General features: G+C 35.9%; 1 protein-coding gene across 6 annotated transcripts in view; it reads left to right on the top strand.

Moving 5' to 3' along the window:
• SMC6 (structural maintenance of chromosomes 6) overlaps nucleotides 1–16,899 on the top strand; it is a 158,544-nt gene that overhangs the window by 94,126 nt on the left and 47,519 nt on the right. For all 6 annotated transcript variants that reach the window (XR_009209497.1, XM_058427001.1, XM_058427003.1 and 3 more), the window contains 3 exons: nucleotides 2,852–2,957; nucleotides 11,966–12,118; nucleotides 16,014–16,111. Coding sequence is in view for 5 of the 6 variants with exons in the window: in XM_058427001.1 (XP_058282984.1) it covers nucleotides 2,852–2,957; nucleotides 11,966–12,118; nucleotides 16,014–16,111 (357 nt within the window). In the remaining variant the exon portion in view is untranslated. The remainder of the gene's footprint in view (nucleotides 1–2,851; nucleotides 2,958–11,965; nucleotides 12,119–16,013; nucleotides 16,112–16,899) is intronic.

Raw genomic sequence — 16,899 nt, 5'->3', positions numbered from 1 at the left:
ATTTCAGACTTTTTCATTATTATTAATCTGTTGTAGTGATCTGTCATCAGTGATCTTTGTTACTGTTCAAATTGTTTTCGGGTGCCACAAACTGCCCATATAAGACAGCAAACTTAATCAACAAATGTCGTGTGTGTTCTTCCTGCTCTACTGACTGGCTATTGATTCCCTCATCTCTCTGTCCCCTTGGGCCTCCCTATTCCCTGAGACACAGCAGTATTGAAATTAGGCTAGTTAATAGCCTTACAGTGACCTCTGAGTATCCAAGTGAAAGGAAGAGTAGGATTTCTATCACTTTAAATCAAAAGCTAGAACTGATTAAGCTTAGTGAGGAAGGTATGTCAAAAGCCAAGATAAGCCAAAAGCTAGGCCTCTTGTGCCAGTTAGCCAAGCTGTAAATGCAAAGGAAAAGTTCTTGAAGGAAATTAAAAGTGCTATTCCGGTGAACACACTAATGATAAGAAAATTAAACAGCCTTATTGTTAATATGAAGAAAGTTCCAATGGTCTGGATAGAAGATCAAAGCAGCTACAACATTCCCTTAAGTCAAAACGTAATCCAGAGCAATGCCCTAACTCTCCAATTCGATGAAGGCTGAGAAAGGTGGGGAAGCTGCAGAAGAAAAGTATGACGCTAGCAGAGGTTTGTTCATGAGGTTGAAGGAAAGAGGCCGTGTTTGTAATATAAAAGTGCAAGGTGAAACAGCAAGCGCTGATGTAGAAGCTGCACATGATCCAGAAGATCTGACTAAGATAACTGATGAAAGTGGCTACACTAAACAATGGATTTTCAACACAGACAAAACAGCCTTGTATCGGAAGATACCATCTAGGACTTTCATAGCTGGAAAAGAGAAGTCAATGCCTGGCTTCGTAGGATAGGCCAAATCTCTTATTAGAGGCAAATGAAGCTAGTGACTTTAAGTTTAAGCCAATGTTTATTTACCATTCTGAAAATCCTAGGACCCTTAAGAATTGTGCTAAATCTACTTTGTATGTGCTCTACAAATGGAAAAACAAAGCCTGATGAGAGCACATCTGTTTATAGCATCATGGATTACTGAATATTTTAAGCCCACTATTGAGTCCTACAGCTCAGAAGAAAATATTTCTTGGAAAATGTTACTGCTCATTGACAGTGCACCTGGTCACCCAAGAGCTGATATGATATACAAGGAGATTAATGTTGTTTTCATGCCTACTAACATCCATTCTGTAACCTGTAGATCAAGGAGTAATTTTAACTTTCAAGTCTTTTATTTAAGAAATACATTTTGTAAGAACATAGCTGCTGTACATAGTGATTCCTCTAATCGATCTGAGCAAAGTAAATTGAAAACCTTCTGGAAAGGACTCATCATTCTAGATACCATTAAGAACATTTATGATTCATGGGAGGAAGTCAAAATATCAACAATAGTGTAAACAGAACTTTTGTATGCAGTGGGAAACCAAAAAATGTGTGTGACTCACTTTATTGCAATATTCACCTTTTTTGTGGTAGTCTGGAACTGAACCTGCAGTATTTCTGAAGTATGCCTGTATTACCTTCATATGATTCTTCACCACTGACATATTTCATATTGTTTACTCAGTCTTAGGAGGGGAGTAAAAATGACGTGATTTTTAAAATTGTTTATGTCTTTACTCTGGAGAACTTTGCCATTTTATGACAACAATCTCTTTTAGACATCCCATGAATGGAAGCAATGAATGAATACATATCTGTATTGAAAGAAAAGTTAACAGAAAACTGAAAACCAGCTAGCAGTGGTTGCTGTGGCAGCAGAAGGAAACTCAGGCTATCAGTGATTTCTAGTGTGGGAATTTAATGCAGTTCAGGGAGGGAAATAGGAAGGAAAAGAGTACCAGAGAAATGAGCCTTAGGCTTACTAGGGAGCAAAGATGTTATGAAACCATAGCCAGTGAGTTACCGTGCAGATTTTATTTTCTAAATACCATTCCCCACTAAAAGAAACCAGGGCTCCATGGAGAAATGGCAGATTCCAGAGCTGGGCAGGGAAGGTACAGATGAGCCTCATACTGTTGCAGAGAGGAAGGAAGGAAGGGCTGAAAAAAAAAATGGGGAGTCATGATAAAAGGACACATGATCCAGCTTGAAGGGGTGCCCATTGGAAAAATCTAGGACAGTTTGAGGATCTCGGTAAGGATAGTAATAGATGGTGTGAATAATGTAAACATAAAGTCAATGAATATCAGACTCCCTAATCTATTCTGATAAATAGAAAGTTAAATAAGGAAATAAAGAATTGAGGAAGAAGGGAAAGTTCCTTACAGTAAAATGCCATCTAATATATAGAGAAGGAAAGATAGAGTTTGCATTGTGCCAAGCAAAGTGTAAGGCATTAGAGGTACCCAGTGCTTAAGAGAGTGCCCTTAGCTTTTTTGCTACTGTGAAGTTAGAAGGAGGCAAATAAATAGATACTTTGTCCGTTTATCTTGTCACCATTACAGTTAATCCTCTCAAGGACAAGATACCTTTGGAATGTATTAGGGTAATGCCTTAGATTATTAATTAGTTGAATGACTGATACACTCCTAAGCACTGACTGTGGTATAATGGGTTATATTAAATGTGAGATGACTCTTTAATTCATTTCATTAATTTTTTTGTTATAAAAGTAAATGAACTGGTGAAAATGTAGGAACATAAATGAATATAAAGACACAAGGCAAAAAATATTACCTAAAACTCAACTATTAAATGAGTAACCAATGTTTACATTTTGGCATATTTCCATCTGGTTTTCTAACATGGTTAGATCATGCTGAATATAGTTTTTAAAAAATCTTTGCCCTCTTTTTAATGTGCCTAATTTTTAAATTTCAAGGTGTTTGACTTTACGATGCAAATTGTACTTTGACAACTTACTATCTCAGCGGGCCTATTGTGGAAAAATGAATTTTGACCACAAGAATGAAACTCTAAGTATATCAGTAAGTATCCTAATTCTTTTCATCCTAATCATTAGAAAAACTAGTTGTTTCTTTTCTTTTCTATTTTTGTTGGGTGTTTTTTAGAGACAGAGTCTTACTCTGTTGCCCAGGCTGGAGTGCAGTGGTACAATCATAACTCACTGTAACCTTGAACTCATGGGCTCAAGCGACCCTCCTGCCTCCGCCTCCAAAGTAGCTAGGAGTACAGGTGCATGGCACCATGCCCAGCTAATTTTTTTTTTTTTTTTTTTTTTTTCCTGTATAGACAAGGTCTCACTATGTTGCCCAAGCTGGTCTTAAACTCCTGGCCTCAAGCAATTCTCCTGCCTTGGCCTCCCAAAGTGCTGGGATTATCAGTGTGAGCCACCATGCCCAGCCTGCTGCTTTTCTTTTGATAAAACATTGATAAACTTTAACCTGTTGTCTTTGATTAAGGATGGTCTTTGCCAATGTGTTGAATTTAAATTGATCTTACTAAATAAAGCTGCTAGCGTAGATTTTATTTTTAGACAAACACATTTTCTTTTTTTTTTAATTATTATACTTTAAGTTTTAGGGTACATGTGCACAATGTGCAGGTTTGTTACATATGTATACATGTGCCATGTTGGTGTGCTGCACCCATTAACTCGTCATTTAGCATTAGGTATATCTCCTAATGCTATCCTTCCCCCTCCCCCCACCCCACAACAGTCCCCGGAGTGTGATGTTCCCCTTCTTGTGTCCATGTGTTCTCATTGTTCAGTTCCCACCTATGAGTGAGAACATGCGGTGTTTGGTTTTTTGTCCTTGCGATAGTTTACTGAGAATGATGTTTTCCAGTTTCATCCATGTCCCTACAAAGGACATGAACTCATCATTTTTTATGGCTGCATAGTATTCCATGGTGTATATGTGCCACATTTTCTTAATCCTGTCTATCGTTTTTAGACATTTGGGTTGGTTCCAAGTCTTTGCTATTGTGAATAGTGCCGCAGTAAACATATGTGTGCATGTGTCTTTATAGCAGCATGATTTATAATCCTGGCCATCAAGAGAAATACAAATCAAAACCACAATGAGATACCATCTCACACCAGTTAGAATGGCGATCATTCAAAAGTCAGGAAACAACAGGTGCTGGAGAGGATGTGGAGGAACACTTTTACAGTTGGTGGGACTGTAAACTAGTTCAACCATTGTGGAAGTCAGTGTGGTGATTCCTCAGGGATCTAGAACTAGAAATACCATTTGACAAACACATTATTTTCTTAGGGTGATAATTGGGAATTTTTTTTCAGTGACAAGTATTTACCTTGTCTTTCTACTCCACTAGTTCTCTTTTAAAATTTACACAGCATTTTAAATTATTTGGGACTTTATGGAAAGTACATAGTCTCCAGTCTCCTAAAAGGAAGCAAAGATGGTTCTTCCCCACTTAATTGTGTTTATACTATTTACTTCTGAAGTTGTCCCTATATCTGGCCACTTTTGAGTAAAAAAAAGCTACCGTGTTCAACTTGATTTTATGGATTCTTTCATAATCGTGTTAAAAGAGGGTGTATGGAGATATGGCATTAAAAAAAATGTGTAGTCAAGAGGTCAGGAACAACTACCCACTCTAAATATTCTGGGGCAGAATTTTCAAATAATTACCTACTACTTTTAGTTACCATAAATCTTGTCCTTTCATTTTAATACTTAGAATAAATATTAAATTTTTGGAACATCTTTTTTGTTTAAAAGCTCTGCATTTTAACCATATTAGAAAGTTAACCTTTACTCTCTCTTTAATTTCTACTGGTAGATCATGGGTAACTCCTCTTTACCCACCTTTGGTTTTTAAAAGACCCAATTATTAAAGATACAATTTTGAAAGTATTGGGAGGAATTGTGCTTATTGATAGGGAAGGTAGTATGTCATGGTAATCTATTGTTCTCACTGCAGACTATGAAAAAGCCAGGGAAATTAACAAAACTTTTATTTTTAAAGACATTGGAAAGCTGTCTAAACAATAATGAGTAGACAAATTGGAATTCCAAGGGATAGGGGAGCCTGTCCAAGGTAAGCTGACAGTTGCTGGATGTTTTCTTTCCTGGGAGTGTTTGCTGATTCTGGACTTTGAGTAGTCTAATAGTAGTAGGAGGGCTGACAAGACAGAGTAGAAACTTGGGAAGGGAACTGCTAGGCACCTAACTAATATTTCTGTTAGTCAGTTCCTGAGTTCTTGCACAGTTGGCCCAAGGAACAGTTATGAATAATAAATAGACTAAGTCTTAGGAAAGTTGCAATTTAAGCCCAACCCAGCTTTCTCCCTTATTGACTGTGAGCCTTATCATACCTCAAGCCTAATAAAAGGAAAGGGGGCCCCTCTTTAGTGAAATATTGTACATTTGGAGACGCCATTGATCTTTTACACAAAATATCAAGCATAAGGTAATAAAGACTGAGTGCTTATCTCTAAGATCAGGAAGAAAGCAGTTCTGTCCACGCTCACCATTTATATTCAGAAGTAGAACTAAAGGTTCTAGCCAGTGCAGTTAGCCCAGAAAAAGAACTAAAAGGCATATATATTGGAACGGAAGAAGTAAAATTCTTCTGATCCACAAATAATATGGTTATCTCTGCAGAAAATCTGATGGAATCTACAAAAAGAGCTACTAGAACTAGTTGAAGTCATAACTAGCAAGGTTGCAGACACAATCAGTATGCAAAAATGAATTACATTTCTATATACTTGCACCAAATGATTAGAAATTGAAATTTTAAAAAATACTATTTATATTAGCATCAAAAATATAAACTACCTAGGGAAAAATCTGCCAGAAGATATTCAAGACCTGTACACTGAAAACTACTAAAATAGATACTGAGAAGCTAAAGAAGACCTAAATAAATGGAGAGATATAGGGTGTTGCTAGATCAGAAGACTCAGTATTATGAAGAAGTAAGTTCTTCCCAAATTGATATATAGACTGACTCAATTCAATTTTCATTAAAATGCCAGCAGACGTTTTTGTAGAAATTGACAAGCTGATCCTAAAATTCATATAGAAATGCGAAGGGACTAAAATAGCCGAAACAACTTTGAAAATGAAGAATAAAATTGGAAGACTTATCAAATTGTACACTTTAAATATATGCAGCTTATTATATTTCATTTATACTTAAAGCTGTGAAAATTACCACATATATGAAGAAGCATGGAAAGGTGACTGATAATTTTTTTTAAAGTAGGAAATAGAACCAGACTACCAGATGATAATTACAAGAGAAAGCAAACTAGTATTTTTAACCATGATTAATTTGTTAAAGAACATAGAGTTAATCATAAACAAAATGGACAAAACAGATCCAGAGTTTCAACATAGAATTGGAATCCACAATTTCAATACAGAATTGGAAGCTACAAGAATATTGTAAAACTGAAAAGTGCAGTATCTGAAATTAAGAACTCATTGGATGGATTTAACAGCCAACTGGACACAACAGAAGACAAAATTAACAAATCAAGGCAGGTCAAAAGGAAATATCTAAATTGAACGCATAAAAACAGAAAACACTGAACAGAGTTTGAGATAAGAGGAGCACAACCAGCAAGTTTAACATAATTGGAGTCCCGATAGGATAGAACAGAGAATGAGCAGAAAGAATATTTGAAGAGATAATGTTTGCGAGTTTTCAAAACTGAAATACATCAATCTAGATTCAGAAACCTCAGCAACCTACAAGTGAGGTAAATATAAAGAAAACCACACCTAAAATGTATATGATAGTCAAATAGTTGAAAACCAAAAACAAAGAGGTAACCTTACCTTTTTGTAAGTAGCAAGAGAAAAAATATGCATTAGTTTCCAAAATGCAGCAATAAAACCGAAGGCAGACTTTTTAACAGAAATTGTGAAGGTCATTGTTACCTGACAGACTTTAAAGTGCTAGCAGAATTGTTTTCAAAAACTGATATCTAGAATTCAATAACTAGCAAAACTACCTTTCAAAAATGAAGATGAAACATCTTAGTTTTCAGACAAACAAAAGCTGAAATAATTATTCTTCAGTATGCTCAGCCTACAAGAAATACTAAAGAACATCTTCAGATGAAAGAAAAATGGTCACAGATGAAACATGGAACTGCAGAAGGAACAGAGAGGAATGCAAAAGGTAAATCTATGGGTAAATATAAAACAGTTTCGGCCGTTAAATCAACAATAATAATATTGTTGAATAGACACCCAAGTCTTGAGGGGCTTAGAAGCTATAAAAGTCAAATATATGACAATAGCACAAAAAGGGAATAGAAGTACATGGAGTTCTAAACTGTTGTAAGGTTCTTGTACTTTTCAGGAAGTAATACCAATACTAATTTAAGATAAACTAATACATCAGCAATACATATTGCAATCTCTAGAGTAACCGCTGAATTTTAAAAGGATGTATAATTTTAAAGCTAACAGAGACCAAATAAAAGGAATGGAAAACAAAAATACTCAATTATATGAAGGCAAACGGAAGAGAAATAAAGAACATATGGAACAAATTGAAAGAAGGAGATGCATGGCTCAAATCTAGATATATCAGTAATTACATTAAGTGTAAGTGCACTAAATTATTAAATTAAAAACAGGCTGAAAAGAAAAATACAAAAACTAACTGTATGCTGTTTATCAAAATACACCTTAAATATTAACATAAGGACAGAGAAGATCCTAAGTAAAATATGGTAAAAGATACACCATGAAAACATTAGCCAAAGGGAAGCTGGTTAAGCTGTAATAATAAAATAGACTTTATGCAAGAAATATTACTAGAGGCCAAAAGGGCCATTTCGTGGTTATAAAAGTTATTTAAAATTTTTAATTTGTATGTACCTAATAACATAGCTTCAAAATACATAAAAATTGGGAGAACTAAAAGGCAAAGTAAAAGAATTGACAATTACAGTTGGAAATTTTAATAAACTTTTCTCAGTAATGGATAGAACAATCAGATTAAAAGTCAGTAAGGCAACATAAGATTTAAATTACACAACCAAATTAATTGGCAGAACTATAGAACATTGTGCCAAACTACCACAGATTGTATATTGTTTTGAAGTACATGTGGAACATTTACCAAAATAGACCATTTCCTGGCTATAGTGCAAATCTCAACAAATTTCAAAGGATTGATGTCATACAGAATATATTGTAAAGTGGAATGAAATTAGAAATAACAGATAACCTTAAAACTTAATGAATGTTAGAAAATTAGGCAGCACATTTCTATATAATCTGTAGGTCAAAAAAGAAATCAAATAGAAATTAGAAGATAATTTTGAATCAAACAATAATAAAAAGAAAACATCAAAACTTGTATGATACAGCCATAGGATTTCTCAGAAGGGAATTTATAGCTCTAAATACGTACATTAGTAAAAATGGAGGGCTGAACAGTAATGATCTAAGTTCTATCTCAGGATGCTAAAAGGAAAAAAGCCTATTATAAATTCAAGTAGAGAGAAGGATACAGTGATATAAGAGCAGAAATTGGAGAGTAGAAAGCAAATGTACAATAGCAATGAAACAATAGACACCTGAGGAGGACCTTACCTATATGCATAAATCATACATATATGTAAGGACAGGACTCCACTGCAAGCCTGTAGAAGAGGGTGGTCTTCTTATGAATGGTGTTAGGTTCAAATTGTTGGATATCCTTTTGGTATTAAAATAAACAGTAGGCGGCCGGGTGTGGTGGCTCATGCCTATAATCCCGGCACTTTGGGAGGCTGAGGTGGGTGGATCATCTGAGGTCCGGAGTTCGAGACCAGCCTGACCAACATGGAGAAACCCCATCTCTACTAAAAATACAAAATTAGCTGGGCATGGTGGCACATGCCTGTAATCCCAGCTACTCGGGAGGCTGAGGCAGGAGAATTGCTGGAACCTGGGAGGCGGAGGTTGCAGTGAACCGAGATCACACCATTACACTCCAGCCTGGGCAACAAGAGCGAAACTCTGTCTCAAAAAAAATAAAATAAAATAAAATAATTTTTTTTAAAAGTAATGAACAGTAAGCAAAGTTTGACCCCCTAACTTTATGTACAGAAAGTAATTTAGAAGTTGATCGTAGACCTAAATTTAAAACAATAAAGCTTCTAGAGGAAGAGAATGTCTTCATGTTTTTTTTGAGAAGATTTTTTGAATGGGACACAAAAAGCAACCTACTCAAAAGAAAAGGTTGATAATTTGGACTTTATTAAAATTAAGAACTTCTCTTCATCAAAAAGTAACATTAAACAAGTGATAAAAGAAGCTACAGACTAGGAAAAGATATTTTTGATGCATACATGCAACAAAGGACTTACCTAGAATTAAAAAATAGTAGTAAGAAAAAGACTGACATCACATTTAAAATAGTCAAAAGGCTTAAACAGAAACCACTTTAAAGTATCTAAATGGTGAGTAAACAGGTGAAAAAGTGCTTAGTCATCAGAGAAATATTATTTATACCACAGTAAGTTACTGTCACACCGTTATTATGATGATGAAAATGAACAAGACTGGCAACATTTTGTGTTGGTGAAGATGTGGAATTGCAACTCTCATATATTGCTTGTTGGAGTATAACTTGGTCAAACTAGTTTGGAAACCTCTCTGTCGATGTCTGTTAAAGCAGCTCCATTCTTGGGCATAAACCCAAGAAAAAATTAGTGCTTATTTTCTCAAGCAGATATATTTGAAAATGTTCAAAGAAGTTTTATCTATCATAGCCCAAAACTGAGCAACCCAGTGTCTACCTAGAGTCAAATGGATAAATTCAGGTATATTCAAACAGTGACATACTGTTCCACAATGAAAATAACAAACTGCTGTTGCACACAACATAGGTGATCTGACAATGGTGAGTGAAAGAAGCCAGTTACAAGGATGTACATAGTGTATATAAATATGAAGTATATGTACAAAAGAGTATGTGTAACCTCTACATATGAAGTTCAGAAAGATTGATTTTGGGTGATTAAAATCAGAATAATAGTTACCTTTTCAGGGATGATAATATACAAATAGTTTGGTTAGATGCTAGGGATATTCTTGTGTCTTGATCTCAGTAGTGGTTACCCAGGTGTATGTATATATTCATGTAAAAATTGAGTTGTACACTTTTGTGTTCTTTATAAAAACTGTTATTGTAATAAAAAATGGAGAAAAAGGAAAGTATTCGAAGTGCTTGAATAATTTATCTCCAGAGCTAACTATACAAAACAACTCAAGCTAGACTTTCTGATGTTGTCATCTCTGTTTTTCAAAAGAATATCAGAGGAATCTTTAACTTATGTGGCCTTCATTTTACTAATAAGGAAAATGACACTGAAGTTCCATGATACGTTAGTAATAGATGAGAGGGTAACAGCTAGATCCCCCGATTTACCTGGGGCTTCATTTATTAAATTGGTGCAAAATACAGTTTGGGGGCAAGATTGCATCTTGGTATTTAGTTCTTGCTTTTATGTGGGAATTTTTATTTGGTTGATTGTTGGTTTGGTTTGTTTGGACTTATAATAGATGTAAAATTTTAGAGTATGTTTAGAATTGGAATTTTTACCTTAGAATATTAATAATGTTAATATTAAAAAACGAATGCTCACTTGAGAGCAGTATCACTTTTCAAACAGTGAATTGAAAAGTATTGGAAGCTATATGTCTGCTATTGATATGAAACTAGTTCTTGCTCTTTTTTCACCTTGTATGCATATATGTGTATCTGGAATTTTGTCAAAAAAATAGAACCCTTCCTAATGTTATTGTATATTCTCAGGAAATTGTGTGAATGATTTGCTGTTAATTTTATTAGTTGCTTTCTTATTGTTTCCATGGGCCCTTATTTAGTAAAGAATTTTTTAAAGATTTTATTTAGCTTTTAAAAGAAATTTAAAATTATTTAAATTTTAAAAGATTTTATTTAGAATTCAAAATAAATACAATACAAAAGAAATATATATATGTTTTTTGAGGCGGGGTCTCTCTCTGTTGACCAGGCTGGAGTGCAATGGCATGATCTTGGCTCACGGCAACCTCTGTCTCCCAGGCTCAAGCAATCCTTCCACCTCAGCCTCCGAAGCAGTTGGGACCACAGGAGTATGCCACCATGGCCAGCTAGTTTTTGTATTTGTGTGTGTGTGTGTGTGTGGAGATGAGGTTTCCCCATGTTGCCCAGGCTGGTCTCGAACTCGTACGTTCCTTTAAAGGATTCCTAAAGCAATCCTTTAAATCTTTTAAAAGATGTATTTCAATGCATTTCTTTGGCCATTGTAAGCTTTTTAAAGTTGATTTCTGTCCTTTTGACGTTCACTAATTACTTTTAATGCAGCTTAACCACTAGGTGTCACTATAATTCAAGTAACAAAAAATCTCAGCACTTCTAAATGTTTGAAGCTTAAGTTTCAGGGCTGGGTGTGGTGGCTTACACCTGTAATCCCAGCACTTTGGGAGGCTGAGACGGGAGGATTGCTTGAACCAAGGAGTTCAAGACCAGCCTGGGCAACATGGGAAAACCTCATCTCCACCCAAAAAAAAAAATAATAATACAAAAATTAGCTGGCCGTGGTGGCATACTCCTGTGGTCCCAACTACTTGGGAGGCTGAGGTGGGAGGATCACTTGAGCCTGGGAGACAGAGGTTGCAGTGAGCCAAGATCACACCATTGCACTCCAGCCTGGTCGGCAGAGTGAGACCCTGTTTCAGAAAAAAAAATTGTTTTATTAACATTTTTTAAATTAGTAAGCCTTTGGAATTTTGGTCTGTTAGATTCAGTTATGGTGAAAAAAGTTTTCAGTTTTATTCTCTTGCAGTAGAGCAAGAAGTACCATTATACGTATAACTGTTTTACTGTAAAATTTTTTGAAAGGAATGGATATTTCCAAATCACTAAGTCATTTTATTCCCATCTCCTTTTTACTGTAAATCTATTATTTATCTGTCTTGAAAAGAATTTGATCTGGCCTTTCATTTACTTAGTTTTTTTTCCTTGTCAACTCATTCTCTTCAAGGTTCAGCCTGGAGAAGGAAATAAAGCTGCTTTCAATGACATGAGAGCCTTGTCTGGAGGCGAACGTTCTTTCTCCACGGTGTGTTTTATTCTTTCCCTATGGTCCATTGCGGAATCTCCTTTCAGATGCCTGGATGAATTTGATGTCTACATGGTATTGTTAAATTTTAAATTCTCTTTTTCATTTTTTTGTTTGTTTGAAACATGTATTTCTAAAGGAAGGAAATCTCTTTAGTTTTACCACTAACAGGAAAGATCCTGCCCTGACTCTTTAGTCTGTGACCAGTAGTGGGGAAGAAGTAAAGAACTGGAGTTCTCTCCCTTGCTTCTAGGCACACAGTACCCCTAGAGACCCTGGAGGGGTCCTCCTCTTCTTGCCCAGCATGGATATCCGTGCCTTCCATCATATCTGCGTTTTCTCCCTCACCCTCTCTCCCAGCTTATTTTCATCAACCCATAAATATGTTCAGATTTTTTGTTTTAATACAAAATTATAACCTGTTCACCACCTGGCTTTGACTCACCCCAGCCACTGTTTACTGTTCCTTCATACCCACACATTTCAGAACAATGTATAGAACATAAGCGAGCAAGAACTTTTGAAATTCCAGTTAAAAAGCACAGGATCTGAGACCTACCTCTGGCAGGAAAAATATCTCTACTTATTGGGTCTCAATTTCTTCATCTACAAAACAACATTATTACTAATTCCTACCTCTCAGGGTTAGAGTGAGGCTCGAATGGTGTCTTTCATACATTATACTTACTGTGGTTCAGGCATATTGTAAGTTCTCATAAATTAGCAATTATTTTCTTCTGCATATCTCAGTTTCCTCAATGTACTGTAATCTGAATGTAGATGAAACTTGTTTAGCAAAGATGATAAATGAGCTTTAATCTTACCTTATTTTTTGAAGTATTTGACACCACAGACCTATCCTCCATGCCTTAAAATGTCTTCTTACCAGCTGCCACCCTCTCTCTCCTGGTTTTCCTGGTTTTCTATTCTTTGTTCTTAATCTGCCAAGCTGCCTCCCTTAATTCTGTTGCCCTTAAAAACGTTTGAGATCTTTGTTTGCTTGTTATAGTGTTGTTGATTTTCCTGAATTCCATATCCTACTTCCCCCTACACATATACACATATCACAGTCCCCAAAACTACTACCTGCGTATGGACAGATACCTGCCAACTCATAGCACCACATCCTGACATCTGTCCTGTACTCTAGACCCAGATGCCCTACTATCTGTTAGACATCACCTGGTAAACAACCAATATCTGAAATTCAGCAGGCCCGAGGTTGAATGTGCCTTCACCTCAAAGCCTCTTTCTTTTCCTGAATTCCCTACCTTGATTAATGCAAACTGTCATTTCCAGCGCAGTCACCTACCTTTGACACCTGTGATTTACCTTTGATTCTTCCTTGTTCAAGTCTGACCTCTGTCCACTTCTCCTTTAAGACTGCTCTTTGGTCTCTGCCCTCTTCTCCTTTCTCACTGACATTCTTCCTCTCATCCCCCTATCTTCGCCTCATACCTGTGGTGATAGCCTCTTCTCCAGACTCCCAGGCTTGCATGTGGCTCCTTCTTCGGTCCGTCCTCCATCATTTTGGCAGGTTTACATTTCTACAGTTGATCTGATGGTGGTCATTCATCTATGTAAAACCCTTTGGAGGTTATTATATATGGAATAAATGTTTAATTCTGTAGGGTAGCTTTGAGACCCTTCATGATATCATACCTGCCTACTTTTTTCAGCTGTTCTAAGCTATTTGTAATTCTCCAAACATGGTGCCTCTGCCTGGTATGCCCTCCTTAATCACATGTCACTCTACTCATCTTTCAGGACATTGTTCAAATGCCACTTTTATGAGACTTCTGTGACCACCATACCCTATCAGGCAGGATGAGGAACTTCTCAGAGCTTCCTTTGCACCACCTTACATCAACTCATAATATATATTACTTTTATATTTTTATTTAAGATAAAATATAAAAATGCTTTATATTATTATATAATATTTTATACTATTTTTTATTCTGTTGCAGTTGCCCATTTTTATATCTGAATCCCCTACCAGACTGTAACCATTTTGAGGTTATCAGCTATGTCTTAGATATTTATGTCTCCTAATGCTTAGTCTATAACGACCGTTTAGTAAGTGTGTATTCATGAATCAGAATTTATACCTATGAGTGCTGTATAATACTTCAGTGTCAATTTTTTTCTACGATACTACTGCTGAAAATGGGTTAGATATTCCTCCAAGAATTGTCTCCAGAGCTAATCATGAGTCATAGAAGTTGATTTTTCTTTCCATGCAATGTTTTTGTCCAGAATGGTGCTGTGCAGTCTTATCACTCATCTTGTATGTCAGATTTAATTCTAAGCAGCTCCTTTCTCTTTCAGAAACTTAGAGCTTCTTAATCAGAATGGCACTTTGCCCCAATGAAATTATTCAGAAGAATGTATCCAAGTTCTGTGAGCTAATCCAAGGAAAACAAATTTTTTTTTTGGTACTTTGGCAGTTTTGTTATAAAATAATAGGCCTCTCACAGCAGATATGCCTGATGGAATTTTTATAATCAGAGCCATTGAGCAATATAGCCGGGAGCTGTATCCCATTTTGACTCCACAGCCCTTGTTCTAAATCACCATGCTGTATTGCCACATACAGTTTTATTTTTTATTTATTTACTTATTTTTTTCAGGACACAGTCTCATTGTGTCGCCCAGGCTGGAGTGCAGTGGCGTGATCTCAGCTCACTGCGACCTCCGCCTCCTGGATTCAATTGATCCTTGTGACTCAGCCACCTGAGTAGCTGGGATTACAGGTGTGCACCACCATGCCTGGCTAATTTTTGTATTTTTTGTAGAGACTGGGTTTTGCCGTATTGGCCAGGCTGATCTCGAGCTCCTGGCCTCAAGTGGTCCACCCGCCTCAATCTCCCAAAGTGCTGGGATTACAGGCATGAGCTGCTGCGCCCGGCACCACATATAGTATTAAATTAAGACCTTTAAAATATACGGGTTCATGTGTCAATGATTTCAACTTTTAGGAATTTTCAAGGGGATTGAGGAACACTTTGATTTTCTTTTACTATTACTTAACTCAAAAAATGTAGCCACAGGTCTAGATCATTTAATCCCAAAACCTATTATAACTAAGCATTATTCTTTTTCTATACCCTGTTGTGCTATGTAACTTATTTAAAGATATAATCGAGAAATTGGTCTGTAAGTTCAAATTGGTTTACATTGTACAAATGGTAGAGGTAATGGGGAGAGGAAGAGTTTTTAAAACTTAACCTTTATCATTGAGGGAAAATTTGAGAGACTTAATGAATTTGAGACTAGCCACTTTTGTTACCATTACCCTGACTCATTAACCATTACTGTACAAATTAGATTTATTCTCTAACATTTAGTTGTGTCAGGAGAATATTTTCTGATTATTTCAATTGCTACACGTATTTGAGGGAGGGGGCCATGCATACAAATATTTTGACTATAGAAATTACCTGAAAGACATATTTATTCAATTATTGTCCCCTAAGAGTTTCTCTTTTTTCCCTTAGAGATGGGGTTTCACTCTGTCATTCAGGCTAGAGTGCAATGGTGCAGTCATAGCTTACTATACCCTTGAGTTCCTGGGCTCAAGTGATCCTCCTGCCTTGGCCTCCCAAGTAGCTAGGATGACAGGCATGCACCACCATGCCCAACTTTTTTTTTTTTTTTTTTTTTTGGTAGAGACAGGGTCTCGCTATTATGTCCAGGCTGGTCTCGAACTCCTGACCTCAATTGATCCTGTCACCTCCACCTCTCAAAGCATTGGGATTACAAACATGAGCCACTGCACCCAGCCAATTTTCTCCTAATAGTTTCTGGCATTTCTTTTCCAGTATAATAGATTTCTTGGACATCATAGATAATGTAATGACTGATCCCGGGATGAAAATCCAGGAGCTTGTATCAGCCCACAGAATGCTGCTTTTGCAGAAATGTGACTTACACAATAGCAATCCTAACTTTTTTCCTTGTTTTTCAGGATATGGTTAATAGGAGAATTGCCATGGACTTGATACTGAAGATGGCAGATTCCCAGCGTTTTAGACAGTTTATCTTGCTCACACCTCAGAGCATGAGGTAACTTTTAAAAACTTTCTAGATACATATCAAGTATATAAAAAGGGGAAAGAAATCTTTTACAATTTTAATTTTTAAAATACAAATACATACAAGACCAATGAAAATAAAAATTAGCTCCCCTACTACTTCAGGAGATTTGGGATGTTTTTCTCTTTTCGAGATATTTAAAATTTTACTTGTATTACTTCCCTTTCATAACTGAAGCAAGTTGTTACTATTCTGTTTTGAGTCTGCTTCTTTGTAGTTATCATGACAAACTAAAGTAATATAATTTTAGTAATTCTGTTTGGACTAAAATGATTTATGATTTCCCTAATCTTGCCTCTTTTCTCTTGGTGACTTACAAATGTCAATCTTTCTAAACAAAGAGCTGTACTCTGCTGTCAGTCAGTATTTATTGGGTGCCTACAATGTGTCAAGCACTATGTCACTTAGAGTTAATATTCTGTCTCTAAAGTGGCCATGTGATTATATGCAGATCTAAATTTGTGGTTGGGAATATTCAGGTAACTCCTATCTTGCTAGACAATAACAGAGATTTAAAATAGTTGATATATAAATCTCTTTCATTTTCTTTTCCTCCAACTGAAAACCCATGGGATCTAGCAAGAAGTTAATTTTTAAAATTGAAAACAAATTATTTCCTTATTGCAAATAATGTTCCTCCTAGAACTCTAGATATTAGATATATCCCAGATAATAGCCAGATATTTAGCTTTATATTTTCATGAGGTAATATTAGAATTTTTTTTAATTGGTAAAACGTTTCTTGGAAATTTGAGTAA

This window comes from Hylobates moloch, unplaced genomic scaffold, assembly GCF_009828535.3.
Source record: "Hylobates moloch isolate HMO894 unplaced genomic scaffold, HMol_V3 SCAFFOLD_13, whole genome shotgun sequence".
Lineage (NCBI taxonomy): Eukaryota > Metazoa > Chordata > Mammalia > Primates > Hylobatidae > Hylobates > Hylobates moloch.
Note: the sequence above shows the minus strand (reverse complement) of the source record. Positions and strands in the feature narration are given on the sequence as shown.